The sequence below is a fragment of the Nannospalax galili genome, unplaced genomic scaffold (assembly GCF_000622305.1).
Source record: "Nannospalax galili isolate Female #2095 unplaced genomic scaffold, S.galili_v1.0 scaffold3166, whole genome shotgun sequence".
NCBI lineage: Eukaryota > Metazoa > Chordata > Mammalia > Rodentia > Spalacidae > Nannospalax > Nannospalax galili.
Genome location: NW_008354275.1, coordinates 39,267 through 54,681, shown reverse-complemented (window position 1 = coordinate 54,681; position 15,415 = coordinate 39,267). Strand labels below are relative to the sequence as shown.

The window sequence follows — 15,415 nt, the reverse complement described above, 5'->3', positions numbered from 1 at the left end:
TGACCCTGAATGGGTTAATTCACATCTCTAGGCCTCAAAGTGCTCAGATTTGAAACACAAAAAAGATTTAAAGAATAAAATCCTTTTACAGCATTATTGTGAGGATTAAAGAAAAATAAATTAATGTAGCTAAATGCAGTAAGTGCTGTCTCCCTCCCAAGCCCCAGCCACTTTGAAAGCTTAAGTGCAGCTCTCCTAACAATGGGAAAAGTTTACTTTCAAGTTCAGAAGGCCCTGGATGCCTTCTGTACAAAGGAACTGTTCATTTTATTTTCTGCCTCCCATGAATACCTGGGAGCTGGGAAGGACAGAGCGAAGGTCTCCATGGTGAGTACCTTCTGGATTCCTTTTTTTTTTTTTTAATTTCCAAGCTAACTTGTCATCTACACGAACTGACTCACTAGCCCATAAGGTGAAGAGCAGTGACCTTGACTCTGACCGCATTCCAAGGGCTGCCTTCCCCACCCTTCAAGCACCAGGGTGGGGAGCATGACACTGGTTCCCTAAAGCCAAGAGGACATTAAGACCAGGATCCAGACCCAGAGGATTTACCCAGAGATACACTTCCTGCCTGGGAGGAGACAGCATCATTCCTGAGCCTTGTTTATCGGGCTAATCTAAGAAAGACACGTGGCAAAACCCCCAGTTCAATTGCCAAGTTTACTCTCAGCCACAGCATCAGCACGCCAGCCAAGGAGGGGTGCTCGTGATCATAATTTATTCAAATGCTATTTCAGAACAGCTGAAAACAAGTGAGAGGGTTTAAGCATCTCCCCAAATTCTCACATAGGTGTTGTAGTCCCCCGAGCTAAGATGGGCAGCTGTGACCCAGCCTCATTCTCCCAGCATGACCCAGGACCTCCAGGAGAGTTAACCAACCCTGGACTGAATCAGAGCAACCTGTGGTGAGCCCAGGAACCAGCACTTGCTAACAGGAGCTGCTGACACTCCTTCCCAGAGTCAGGGTAAGCTGAGCGGCAGAAATGGCTGAAGAGGTGGAGAGACTTCATGAGAAAACATGTGACTGGTCCACGTTTTACAAAGACCCAGTTCAGCTCTGCATGGACTCCGGGCTTCCAAACATCAAAGGACCATATTTTGATATAAATGGCAGAAAGGATAGCAATTTCTTTCTCTTGAAAAAAATGATTGCTAGGAAACATGGGAACAGTGACCCCTTGGGGAATCCAGAAAGATCTCTGATCTTCTGTCTCAGGATGGAGAAGGAGGAAGTTGTCTTGAGGTGGTACCTGGGTGCTGAACATCATAGGGAGAGAAGCCAGACCCCATAAGGACATTCTGATCAGCCTTGTGATCCTCTAAACCAAGAAAATGCTGCTGTGTTCTTCTGATACCCACAGTGCAGATCAAAGAACCTTCTCCCCCAAATGAACATGTTGGCTACAACGTCCTTACCTGATTTGATGCCTTTAATGGGATACGTGGCATGAGCCAGGAAGTTGGGGTCACTGAACATGTCTTCCTCATAGACCACAAAGCGCAGAAACGCAAGGTTTGGGTCATAAATTTCAAAGGTCACCTTCTCCTGTGTTGGTGCCCAGACAGGGCTGAGGCCATTGTCATCTGGAAAGAGACCAGAGCTCATTAGAGGTGTGTATCCTGCCTCCTCAGGGTAAACCAGGCTCTGCAACCTCAGTTTTGAATCCCTCCAGAATCACAAATTTGTGTCTATGTTCAGGTCTAAGAAACCCTAAAGGATTATCTTCTCATTTTCCTTCCCAACAAGTGATCGTGACCAGGCCTCCACAGGCAGAGGAAAAGGCCACCTCACCCATCTCACCTCCTGGAACAGAAGAAGGGAAGGAAGGCCAACCGCAGAGCCAAGACTGGGGGTAACTGGGGAGCGGAGGGAGCAAAGCACCTGGAAGCCGTATCCCTTTGCTGTAGGAGGGGAGGAGGGCGGGGGGCTCTGAAGTGCATGTTGGGAATCGCCACCAAGGACCAACCTCATGGGGAAGACACGTGCCAACCTCTTAAAGCCAGTTTAACTGTGAGCACCTGTGCTGCTCCCTGGATTAAAGTCTGGCAATGAGGCAAGTGATTCTGTTTCCTCTACTAGGGGCTGAAGATGGGACGGAAGAAAACACCCAACAACAAACGTGCATTACGAAATCACCAGGAACAGCGACCCACTTAGGAGTCGGCTCCCTTAACCTTTAAAGGTAAGGACCAGGGCTGGGAAAAGGGCTCAGTCAGTAAGTGCCAGTCATACAGGCATGAGGCCCCTAAGCTCAGGTCCACAGATGCACGTAAAAGCTGGGTACATGTCTGCAACCCCAGAGGGGAGGGTGGTGCAGAGGCGGGTGGATCCCTTGAGCTCATTGGTCAGTCAGTGTAGCCAAATTGTTGAGTTCCAGGTTCAAAGACAGACGTCTCAAAACGTAAGGTGGATAAGCTGAGTGTGGTGGCGCACACCTTTAATCCCAGGCAGGGGCAGGCAGATCTCTGTGAGATTGAGGCTAGCCTGGTCTACATAGAGAGTTCTAGGTCAACTAGAGCTACAAGGAGACCCTGTCTCAAAAAGACCAAAAAAATAAGGTGGAGAACAGTTAAGACACCCCATGTCAACCTGTGGCCTCCACATGCATCTACACACATTCACACATACAGACGTGCTCGCACAGAAAGGGCCTGCTACTTACTCACAACCGTTGTCTTAAACTTGTTGTTGTCATATTTGGCTCCACAGATTTCCACCTCTACAAAGGGACAGGCAATACTCCGCCCAAGTTTGGGGAGGTGGCGTGCGCCAAGAACCTAGGACACAAAAGGTAGGAGTTGGAGTCCTGGATCTGTCCTGGTGGAGCTGAACTTGACCCAATGGCATCATGGGTTTTGTTGGGATTCTAGAGACAAACCATTCAAGTTCAGAGCCAGACTTATCTACTAGAGAAGTCAACACAGACCTCTGAGGTGTGGACACTGACTACCAACCTTAAATGCTTGACGGCTAGCAACTATCCGTGTTTGATGGTAGAGTGTCAGTGGGTTCCCAGGCTTAAAGAATAAGCTTTCACTGGAGTAGAGGCCATCTGATTTGGGGGCGGGGGGGTCTCACCTGAGCATAGCAACAGGGTTTCTTAACACTGGATTTTCCAGAGAAAATGCAGGGCCGTCTATTTATGATTGAACTTTATTTAATAGCCTTATTTTTTTGAGACAAGGTTTTGTTTATCCCAAGCTGGCTTCAAACTTGCTATCCAGACCAGGATGGCCTAACACTCATGGCAATCCTCCTGCCTCTCTCTAGTGCTGGGATTCAAGCATATGTCACTGCACCCAGTTTATGCAGGCTACAGATGGAGCCTGGGGTTTCGAGCGTGCTAAGCACGCACGTTCCGAACCAAGCAACAGCCTCAACCCATTTCACTTTTCCCTTAGTTTCTTCCCAAAATTCTAAGGACTGGGTTAATTTAAGAAACTCATGGCAATCCTCCTGCCTCTCTCTAGTGCTGGGATTCAAGCATATGTCACTGCACCCAGTTTATGCAGGCTACAGATGGAGCCTGGGGTTTCGAGCGTGCTAAGCACGCACGTTCCGAACCAAGCAACAGCCTCAACCCATTTCACTTTTCCCTTAGTTTCTTCCCAAAATTCTAAGGACTGGGTTAATTTAAGAAAGCTCTGAAGGCAAAAGGGAGATGAGCTCTCCTCCTGGCCAGAGGCTGACTTCAGAGGAACTTCTGATTTACACCCCAGACAAAAGCAAGAGGCCAAGAGGGGTTTAAAGAAGGCGCTCCAGGATGATCCTGGGGTGAACTGTATGAGCTTGGGATATGGCAGCTTAACCAGTGCAAGGATGTCACCACCCCAGGGAGGCCGCCCACCTGCCCCTCTCTCTACCTTGACGGTGAGAGTCATCAAGATCTTCCTTTGCGACTCTGGGGACATCGGGTCGTACTTGTCAGACCGCATGCTCTCGGGCTGCAGGATGTAGCCCGTCTGCCCATTGAGCGAAAACAACGCATGGTTCATTTGCATGTACTTGTCTGGAAGGAGACAGGGGGAGGGGGGTGTGAGGTGACTGGGACTCTGGCACCTGGCGGGCATGGGTGCACACCCTTTGTTTGGTGGTTCATGGCACTGTTCAAAAAGGTCTCTGGGGGCTGGAGAGTTGGCTCAGTGGTTAAGAGCACTGGCTGCTCTTGCAGAGGACCTTGGTTCAATTCCCAGCACCCACGAGGCGGCTAACAACTGTCCATAACTCCAGTTTCACGGGCTCTGACACCCTCTTCTGACCTCCTGGGGCACTATACGACACAGGTGCACTTACAAGTAGGCAGTACACTCATACACATAAATCTTTTTAAAATGGCATCTGAGGGGGCTGGAGAGATGGCTCAGCAGTTATGATCACTGACTGCTCTTGCGGCAGACAGGGTTTTGTTTCCCAGCACCCGTGTGGCTGCTAACAACCATCTGTAACTCCGGTTCTAGGGAATCCAGTACCCTCTTGTGACCTTTGTGGGCATTGCAGGACATGGGTGCACTTACCTACATGCAGGCATAACAGTCAAACACATAAAATAATTTTTTTAAATGGCATCTGGGGCTGAAGAGATAGCTCAGAGGTTAAGAGCAATGACTGCTCTTGCAAAAGACCTGGGTTCGATTCCCAGCACCCACATGGTGGCTACGAACCGTCCTTAACTCCAGTTCCAGGGGAATCTGAGGCCACCTTCTGACATTCAAGGCATTGCACAACATGGGTGCACTCACATACATGCAGGCTATACCCTCATACACATGGAATAAAATTTTTTTTTTTAAAAAAGGCATCTGAAGCCAGATACAGTGGCACATGCCTTTAATCCCATCACTCAGGAGGCAGAGGAAGGTGGATCTCTGAGTTCCAGGCCAGCCAGGGACGTATGGTTGAGACCCTGTCTCAAAAACAAACAAACAAAAAAAAGCAAACAGATATTTGACTCCAAGAAAACATGGGGAGAGGGATTAAAAAAGAACCTCACATCAGGAACAATCTTCTGTCATATTTGGAAGAGTGAGGCCTTTAGGAGATTAAAATCCACTAAAAGGAAGCGTGGAACAGGGCTAGAGCACTTGCCTGGCATTTATAAGACCCTGAGTTCCATCCCTAGCACCAAAAAAACATTGCAAGTTCTAAACTAAAGCATGTTAGTTCAAGGGCTGGTAAGATGGCTCAGTGGGTAAAGGTGCTTGCCACACAAGCCTGATAACCTGAGTTCAATCCCTAGAACTCAAGTAAATGGAGAGAACTGACTCCACCAAGCTGTCCTCTGACTTCCACACGTACGCCATGGCACACATGCCCACACACATACAGTAATTCAATCACTTTTGTTCAAATGACAGGCACGTACAAGATGGCTTTGTTGATACATTGGGTAAGATGATGGAACAGTTTGCAGGAAAAAAAACTCAAACAGCCCTTGAGTCCGTAGAAAAATGGGTTAACATCACTCAGTCAACAACGCCCTATGAGAAACTCTACAATCTGGCATCAGTTTTCACCTATCTGATGGGTAAAGATGGGAAGAGCTCCATAGGAGCACAGTACTGAAGTTACATCAAAGGACTGTACTTCTGCCCAGTGTAGGGGAGGAACCAGGGCGAGCGTCCCAGCAGCTCAGGCACAGTTCCAGCGCAGCTGGATAGAGCTGCTCAGTTTATCAAAACACAAGTTCCATGGCACCCGCCTGCCCTGCCCAGAAGAGATATCTATGCCCCAGCTATACACCTAGACCTGGGAAGGATGCTCATAGGAGCGTCCTCAAGGCAGCAGCGTCTGTGGTAGACAAAGACGGGACATGAAATCCACATGGCCATAAACAATGCACAGTAAGCTCTGAACAAGTGCAAACCGCTGTGGCTTATGCTTGAAAGTTTGTGTGTGGGGAGTGTGGAGGGAGGGGATGGTTCCCCACCCTGTGAACCTCTCTGGAAGATAGTATAAGCATGAAGCCCTCAAAAACAAATGGCCACAAGAAGAGGAAGAAAGGAGGCCCCAAGACAGGCATTGAGACCAACCCCTTGTGCTCAGACTCCACAGCTGGCTTTGCCTTCGATGACGTGGCTACTACCTGGCCCGGCCAGGCCGGGTACCTGAGCCATTTACCTGCAGTCTGGAAATTGAGCGCCACCATCTGGGAGCCGCAGAGCCATAGCCGGAAGGGGTCATAGTTTGAAGAGTCAACTCTCTGTCCCTTCGGGTAGACTCGGGTCAGGCCCTTGTGATTGTACCGCAGGAGATCTCCCGGCTTCTGTCTGACAATGCTGTCGGCCTTCGTCTCTACGAAGGAGCGGATTTCTCGGAAGTCGGGGTTTTCTGCACACAGGAAGAGACCATCCTTTATTCTGGTCCTGACTCCTTCACTGCAAGGGTTGGGGATCCAGGTGATAAAAGGAAACCAAGAGACCCTTTGGGGCTGATGTGCTTTCTATGCACAAGGACCTGAGCTGGATCCCAGTATCCAGCAGTGGGGAGGTGGAGACAGATGGATACCTGGGGCTCACTGGCCAACCAGCCCAGCCTACTAGGTGAGTCCTAGACCAATGAGAGACACTGTCTCAAAACGCCCTGATGGACTGCCAACATTGATATCTGGCCTCCAAACACGTATATGTATATGCACCTGCAAATATGAACATACAAGATGATAGTTTTAACTGTCATCTTGACACAACCCAGAACCACCTGGGAAGAAAGTCTCAGGGACTGCCTAGGTCAGGCTGGCCTGTGGGTGTGTCTACAGGAGACTGATTATGTTAACTGAGGTGAGAAGACCAGGCCCACTGTGCGTGGCACTATTCCCTGGGTTTGGCCTTGGACTGTGTAGGAGAGAGCAAACTGGGTGCTAAACATACGTCCATTCATCTCTCTCTGCTCCTGATGGTGGAGGTGAGGTGACTAGCAGCCTGGAGGTCCTGCCTTGACTTCCCCTCAATGCTATGCTGTAATCTGGGGCTGCACACTAAAACAAACCCTTTCTTGCCTAGGTTTTTTTTGGTCAAGGTATTTTATCACAGCAACAGAAATGAAATTGGAACACACATTTGAAGACTCCTAAGGACGGTGGCAATTGTGCCTTAATTGGTACCACTCACCCTTGGCAGTGTCCGGCACTACAGGAAGGTCTTACATGATAAAAAGACCCAGTTTTCCCATAGCTTTTCCATCTGGACATATCATAATTTATGTTTTGTTTTTAAACTACCAACATCCTTGCTGTGGAGGCACCAGAAAGGCTTCTGCCGAACTTCCATGAAGGCTTCTGCCAAACTTCCACGAAGGAGGTGAATGTTCCCTACGCCCTCTCTGATGGTATCGGACTTGGCAAACAGCAACTAAGAGTCCCAAGAGACTTACCCAAATGGTCCTTGGTTTTGCTGGTTGGCTTGCAGTAGACAACCAGGTCGGAGAGCTCAATGGCGATGGACTGGTTCTTTTCCCAGTACCTCATGTTGTTCTCCTGTGGGAAGTCCACACCATCGGCTGCGGTGCCGAGCCGGCATCTGCGCAATGCCACTCACACCTGGCCAGCCCTTCTGAATACCCAGGGTAGAACAGTTTCCTGTCCTGTAGACAACCCACCTTCCCTGTTCCCTTCCCCATCCTATGTTCCCAGCCAGGACTCGGCATCTGGAACAGCCCTGCCACAACTCCCAAAAGTGGGTGGGAGGAGCTGGCTCAATGGTTAAGAGACTTGCTGTGCAACCATGAGGGCCTGAGTTCTGATCTCAGCACCCATGTTACAAGCTAGGTCTTGCACATGCCTGGAACCCCAGTGCCTGCTGGGGGAGGAGACAGGATTTCTGGGGCATGCTGCTGCTGGCCTCCCTGAAAAACCTAAGTTCTGGGTTCAAAGAGAGACCCTACCTCAAAGGAACAAAGTGATGGGTACAGAGGAGGAAACCAGATCCCCTCCTCTGGCCTCAGAACATGCACACAGGCACACACACACACACACACACACACACACACACACACACACACTAGGTAGGAGCACGGCTTTAATCCCAGCACTTAGGAGGCTGAGGCAAGAGGTCACATTCAAAGCCAATCTGAAGCAGATGGAGGCCAGAGGGAAGGGAACTTTTATCATCCCATGCTATTCTCTGCCTCCTGTCCTGTTCCCTTTCCCCCTAAAGCTACATTGTTATAGTTCACAGAACTCTCATTTTCCAAACCCTGATAGGTCCCACAGACCAGCACCTCTATCCCCTGCACCCTTGAAACAGGTTCAACCTCTTCCCTGCCTCCAACTTGCCCTGCACAGCTCAGTCAAGAGGGCTGGCTGTCTCCCCAGGGCCCAGGTCACAGCACATGGGCAGGGGGATGGGGAGGAAGTCCTTCACATACCCACTGTGTAATGCTACCAGATTAAGAATGAACTGCTCAGGGCTGGAGAGATGGTTCAGGGGTTAAAAGCACTGGCTTCTCTTGTAGAAGACTTCAGTTCAATTCCCAGCACCGACACAGCAGCTAACAACCATAACTCCAGTTCGAGGGGATCTGATGCCCTCTTCCAACCTCCACAGGCACTGCATAACACAGGTGAACTTACACATAAAGCTACATAGAATATTTTTAAGAATGAACCTCTCATCTCCCCTTAGCATCTCATGTGAAATGTTTGAGGAATATTGTCAAGGTGTCTACACATCCTAAGGCAGAATTACCTCCATCTACACAGATTGAGTACCTGACTCCAGATTGCACAGCCAGTGTCAAGGCCAGACGCATAAGCTACTGGCTGACTCAAAGTGCAAGCTCACTCTTGCCCTGCCTGCCTCCTTTCTCATCATCAGCCACCAGGTCCTGGATAGGATGCCACCTGTGTGAGGTCTGCTGCCTCCTGTATCTAGCACCAGAGTTCAGAGCCTGGGGTCCCCCTCAATGGCAGCGATGGCCTCCCTCTCCTGCTGGTACAGCAGAACTCCACCTGGACCAGCATCCCTTCCTGGGGAAGCCTCCATGGAGAGGGAACCATCTATGATTCAGGGAGAATGCCTTCTAGAAAGCTTCCAGCTCATTCCCTGCCACACCTGGTCTCAGCCCTGCTTCATCCATCGGTCCTGGAAAATATGTTAGTAGACCTGTCCCCCACTGAGACGTGTCCATTGGCAGGGAACCCTGGTGTCAGGTGGGGAGTGGTGATTTGGAGAGGGACAACACAGTTAAGACAGTTGGAGCTAGAGTCAGAGACAGAAGCTTGAAACCCTGTCCTGCTGCTGACAAACTGTGTCAACTGCGAAAGTCCTATAATCCCTCTGTGCCTCAGTTTCCCCAACTGTAAAACCAGGCTAATGTGAATGCTCACCCTCCCCGTCCCCAGGGTTGCCTTAAGGCTTGAACTAGGAAGCTCTAACACTCTGCCAGACACTCAGCATCAACAGACGGCAGCATTTAGATGCCCTGGGGACGCATCACAAGGTCACCCTTGGGAAATCCACCAACATGAGTGCCCATTCCTACTGTGGTAGCACCTTCAGGCATGTGTGCTGCGTCATCTCCAGAGCCAAGGTGGACACTGGCGATGACCAACAAGCAGACCCTCTACACGGTCATATCACCAGGAAGGCCTTGAATAGGCCTACAGCTGACTCCTCCAGTCTGAAGGTCCTGGGTGCAAAGTGAGGGAGAGCCAGAGCATCAAGGCTAGGATGGTTGTGAGTGGATAAAGGAGGTGGAGGTGTCTGTCTCTCAATCACGCGCTAGTCCGGCTGGACCCTACATAGCTCCCAAGATCAGCGTGCTGTGGTGTCGTGGTACTTATCCCTAATTCCAGCACTCAGAAGGCTGACACAGGAGGACGACCCTGAAGCCACTCTCTGAGGCAGCTTGGATGCTTGGGAATAAAGCACACAGGACAAGGGCTTCTAGCCTCTTCCATCCTCGGTCAAGGGACTCAGAATCTTAAATACCAGATGCTCAGGAGGGTCGCATGCAATGCCAAATAACCCCTCAGTGGGCAAAGAGAAAACGGCTAGGAGGAAGTGGCTCGGAGCAGTAGCACCCCTCCCCCCACCTCAGATCTGTATCACATCCGGAGCACTAGAGAACACAGTAGTGTGCACCCATCAGGGGAGGCAAACAGACTGGGTGGTTCATGGTCAAGCCCAAGGGCCTGATGATGGTGGACAAGCCCTGGAAGAATTAGGAACCACAGATAAGAAACCTGGTTCTGGAAAGGGAAAGACGACCGTACCAAGGAGGCTGCACAGACAGGCCTTGTGCAGGAAGGCATCCGAAGATGGCAAGGGCGGTACAGCACTCGCTGCACAGGCATAAGTTCACATCCCCTGATCGCACATGAAAAGGCAGAGTGAGCCTGCCATCCCAGGGAGGCAGAGACGAGAGCTTCCCCGGAGCTTGCTGGCCAGCCAGTCTAGCCAATCGGTGAGCTGCAGGTCCAGCGAAAGACCCTGTCTCAAAAAAATGAAGATGCTGGAGAGAGAAATGAAGAGCACTGGCTGCTGTCCAGAGGACTCAGGTTCAGTTCCCAGCACCCACGTGCTTGATAAAGACCATCTGCAGCTCCAGTTCCAGGGGATCCAACACCCTCTGCAGCACTGCACAAGTGATGTACTTATATACATGCAGGCAAAAATAAATACGCAGAAAATAAGGTGAAGAAACATGTTTCCCTCTAGTCTCCACATGCTCACAAAAGAATGAATGAATGAAGCAGACAACATAAGGGCTGGGATGAGCTCAGTTCCTGTTTGGCATATGCAAGAGTCTGAGATCACAATACTGAAAAATGAGACAACCCTTCCCTCTGAGGAGGTGGAGTGAGTCTCACTCCTGGTGACCATGAACTGGCCGAGATGTGACCTTCTTGGGGGATGGAAGACCAGGCTGCTGGAGAAAGGTGAGCCCTCCACCTTGAAGAAAAGAAACTCAACCCCAGCAAAAGGTCTCAGGGGTCTGAGAGGCCCCAGTAAAACTTTAAAATCAGTCTTTTGAGGTCAGATCTGCCTTAGAAGCAAGTAGGCGCTTGGAAAACTCTCAAATGTCTTGCTAGCTCTACAGCCACAGAAAGAGCCCAGACACAGTCCTCCAGTCATCCGTCGTCCATGAAGTGGACTTTGTCATTCTGCTATCAGGCACTTTGGGTGGACCCTGAGCTTGTGACTACCCAGTCTGTTCCTGCTTTCCCCGATGCTACCTAATCTCTAGCACCTCAGAAGCAAGAAAGATCTGAGGCCAGGGAGGTGGGGAGGTACATGAGTGTTCTCCTGTCACCTTGGCCCCATCAAGGACCGATCAGACCCTGTTTCTGACTCAGCACCAGGCCTCAAGCTTACAGCATGTGTCATTCTTGACAACTTCAAGTCAGCTTTCCAGTGGAGTGTCTGGCTCCTTGTTCTGCGGACCAGGGAAACTGAGGTCTGCAGAAATTTGATTGCGTGCCCAAATGCAAACCCCAGGCTAATTTCAAGCTTCTTGCTCTCACCCAATCCCTTTCTCAAAACACTACCAGCAGGGGTTGGGGAGATGGCTTGATAGTCAAGAACACTGGCTACACTTGCAAAGGACCTATTCCCAGCACCCACATGGCAGCTAACGACCATCTGTAACTCTAGTTCCTGAACTTGTGACTACCCAGTCTGTTCCTGCTTTTGCTGGTCCAGTACCCTCTTGCCTCTGAAAGCATTGCACGCATATGGCACACTTACATGCAGGCAAAACACACACATAAAATTTAAAAACTCTGCCAGCCAAATGCTGGTGCTCCCCTTAGAAAACCCTAGAAAAGGTCATTCCCATTAGAGAAGTCCCTCCACAGGGAAACTGGGTCTTGGGGCTGTCCTAGGATGAGGAAGGTAAGCTCAGTATCTGCTACCAGAAGAGTCTGGGCTGCTTTGCCAAATGTCTTGTGAGGGAGATAACAGCTCCAGGGTAAGAGACAAGGCCAACCTGACAGTGGCGCCACGGCACCCACAACGCCTAATGAAGGTTTACCGGGGGCCTCCACATCTCTTTCCTCTTTTGGTGTTTGTGTATGTTGGTGCATGTTCTAGGAACGTGCCAGTGTGTGTGTGGAGCCCAGAGAACAACCTTGTGCATTGTTCAGCAGACATCTGTCTTTTGAACTAAGACAGGTCTCTCACTGGCCTGGAACCCTCCTAGGAGGCTAGACTGATCAGTCAACCCCAGGCATCCAGCTGTCTCTACATCCCCAGTGCTGGGATTATAAACACACATTAGGACACCTGGCTTTGTCAAGAGGGTGCTGGGGACTAAACTCAGGTCAAGCACTCTACTGATAGGCCATCTCCCCATTCTAACCACAAGCACCCCCACTGTCTGACCCATTTCACCTCCTCACCAAGTTCTGCATGGCCCAAGGCCATCTCGTCCTGCTGCCTGGACCCATCGGTGGGCTCAGCCCCAGTGCAGGGATGCCTACCTTCGTATCCATCTTCCACGTGATCTCCCGGATGCTCTGAAACCATTCGAACAGCTCCTCCACACGGTCTGTGGCGAACTCCACGGGAGGGTCCCCCTGCTTCTTGGGCTCCAGGATGAAGACGAATGGTTTCTGGTTTTTCCCCTGAGGGGCCTTCACTGCAGAGAGGGAATAAATAAAGAGCTGTTCTTGGCTCAGTTAGTGGTCACAGAGACCTCACCTCACACTGTCCTCCAGTGACCCCACCAACACAGTCACAGTCAGCACGGAAAGCGATGCCAACCTAGCAGGCAGTTTCTTGAACTTTTGCACACATCATTGCTTAAGGTTTGCAGTGGGTTGACTTACGTCTTCAGAAACGTATGTCAAACCTCCATCTCTGTGAATCTCCATCTCTGTGAATATGTTATTTAGAAAAAGCACTTTTGTAGATCCACCCAACTGTCTCAAGACATCCTGGGCTTAAATCCAAGGTCAGATGCCCTCGTAGGGGAAAGAAGAGGGTGAGTGGGAACCAGACCGAGGACATGACACAGCCAGGGTGTGCCCAAGCTGGCCAGCCATTGAGGGGGGGTCTCTCTTCAAGAGGGCAATTTTAAAGAAAATTAAGGTTACCCAGTATCAATGTAAGATTTCTGACCTGAGGTGCTAGATGATACCCTCCATCAGTAACTGTCGTGTTCCCTCAGTTCTATCAAATCCTGAGGGGCACTAGGCCTGATGCACCCATCTTACAGGAGACAAGAATGAGGCTCGAGAGAAAAGGAAATGTGGAAAAGTACATGGCCAGGAGTGGCAGAGCCAAGGGTAGATCCCACCTGATGATAAGTCCCTACTGAGTGATGTCCTCACGTCGTCTAAAGGACAGTACAGGAAAGGAGATGACACAGAGCATCAGCCATGAAGATGACAGTCCCCAGTATCCGGGAACTCACCACGGAACCTCAAGTCAGTGCTGTGGCAACTCATTTCCTCATCTGTCCTGGAAAAGTACATGGCCAGGAGTGGCAGAGCCAAGGGTAGATCCCACCTGATAAGTCCCTACTGAGTGATGTCCTCACGTCATCTAAAGGACAGTACAGTACAGGAAAGGAGATGACACAGAGCATCAGCCATGAAGGTGACAGTCCCCAGTATTCGGGAACTCACCACGGAACCTCAAGTCAGTGCTGTGGCAACTCATTTCCTCATCTGTCCACTGAGACCTTCCACCTTCCCTACCCAGTTCACACAAAGGGGAAGAGAAAGGCAGACGTCTGTCATCGGAGGGGACGGAGGGAGGATGAGGCCTAGCTCAGGACCCAGTGAGCTGCAGGGGACACAGGCAGCTCAGACAGGAAGGCAGCTTGGGCTCTGTGCCCTGAACATCCCCTGCAGGCCAGGCCCCTCCCACAAGAGCTGCAGCACACTTACTTAAACATGGACATGGGGAGCTGTGTGCAAATCATGGCCTGCAATCTCTGTGTACACCTGCACCCAGGCTACACAGTCACAACCATGGTGACACATACCCGCAGTGTGGTAGACTCGGTTTCCTAGGGCAGCTGAGGCTCAGAGGGGAGTGACAGGCATGTGTCTCAAGAGATTAGAGGCTGAGACTCCCAATTTTATGAGCCCTCATAGCCTGTCTAACAGCTCAGCCACCCAAAAGCACGTTAACATCGGGAGATGCTGACCCACAAAGACGACATTGATAACACCAGGTGATAGTCACCAGTGCTCCTCATGGACCAGCCAGGGCTCTGACATCCTTGTGTGTGGGTACCCACAGCAGACCCCACCATGACGAACCCATGTGTCCCCAAGCACCTGGCTTCAGCCGGTGCCTCACCCAGGTGCAAGTGACACGGGCCCAGGGTCAACCACTTCTCCTCTTGGGCTGAACCCGAGGTTCAGGAACTAGGGGATGTGTGTGGGAATCAGGCTAAGATAACATGTGTACATACCGACATTGTAGGTATTGAGGTCCAAAATACCTCTGCAGAGAGACCCAAGGGGGTTGTCTTCAATAATCTGTGAAGGAAAAAATGTAAGTCTGGGTCGGCATAAGGGGGAACGAGAAGACACGCGTTTTTGGTTTTCAGAATGTGCCATTTATAATGTGAAATTTTTATTTTATGTGGACGAGTGTCTTGCCTGCATGTATGTGAGTGCACCTGTGTCGTGCAATGCCACAGAGGTCAGAAGAGGGCTTCGGATTCCCCTGGAACTGGAGTTAAGGACAGTTCGTAGCTGCCACGTGGGTGCTGGGAGTTGAACCTGGGTCCTCTGCAAGAACAGTCAGTGCCCTTAACTGCTGAGCCATCTCTCTAGCCCCAGAACGTGCTGTTTAGCACTGCCACCCGTGGAGGTGCTTAAAATGCATTTTTATTACAGTGCTGGTCCACATAGAGAGTTCAGACTCCAAAGCACAGAGACGACAGGGACCAGCCACGAGCAAGCGTCTGCCTGTTTGGCGTCTCATCTTCCAATCTACGAAAACACTCCTCATGAATTCGACTCCAAAGCACAGAGACGACAGGGACCAGCCACAAGCAAGCGTCTGCCTGTTTGGCGTCTCATCTTCCAATCTACGAAAACACTCCTCATGACTTCTAGAACCAGTTTCAAACCCCATCCCAGAGCCCTTATCTGATATCAGTATAAGGTGAGACCATTTGGCCTTCTGCCTCTCCAGTTCAAGAACCTTCCATGGCTCCCCGTGTCCTACAGAAACAACAGCTGTGTTCTACCATCTAGTTCCCAAGGCTTTCTGAGCCCTGGTCAACCTCCTCAGCGCAGCCCCGTTGCATACTTGAACTGTCCTGGGTACCTGCTGAGATGAAGTCGCTGCTGTATTGCCCCCGCCAGGTTGGTGATGCCATACAGTGGCAGTAAGGGCCATGCCTCTGTCCCAGCCAAGCACCCTGGGAACTGCCTTTCCACCACCCCACCTTGTTTAGGAGGTGACTGCCCATCTCAAGCTAGTGAACTCCAGCATGACTTTTAAAGCTCCA

The 15,415-nt window shown here is 50.6% G+C and overlaps 1 protein-coding gene across 1 annotated transcript in view; it reads right to left on the bottom strand.

Annotated features, from left to right (window-relative positions):
• Positions 1-344: 344 nt before the first annotated feature.
• Positions 345-15,415, bottom strand: part of Plcg2 (phospholipase C gamma 2) — a gene marked incomplete at its 5' end in the record, with an annotated part of 51,463 nt that continues 36,392 nt past the window's right edge. The window contains 7 exons of the mRNA XM_029555193.1: positions 345-1,584; positions 2,664-2,778; positions 3,865-4,010; positions 6,119-6,328; positions 7,370-7,472; positions 12,420-12,577; positions 14,366-14,432. Of these exons, the coding sequence (XP_029411053.1) occupies positions 1,304-1,584; positions 2,664-2,778; positions 3,865-4,010; positions 6,119-6,328; positions 7,370-7,472; positions 12,420-12,577; positions 14,366-14,432 (1,080 nt within the window). The remainder of the gene's footprint in view (positions 1,585-2,663; positions 2,779-3,864; positions 4,011-6,118; positions 6,329-7,369; positions 7,473-12,419; positions 12,578-14,365; positions 14,433-15,415) is intronic.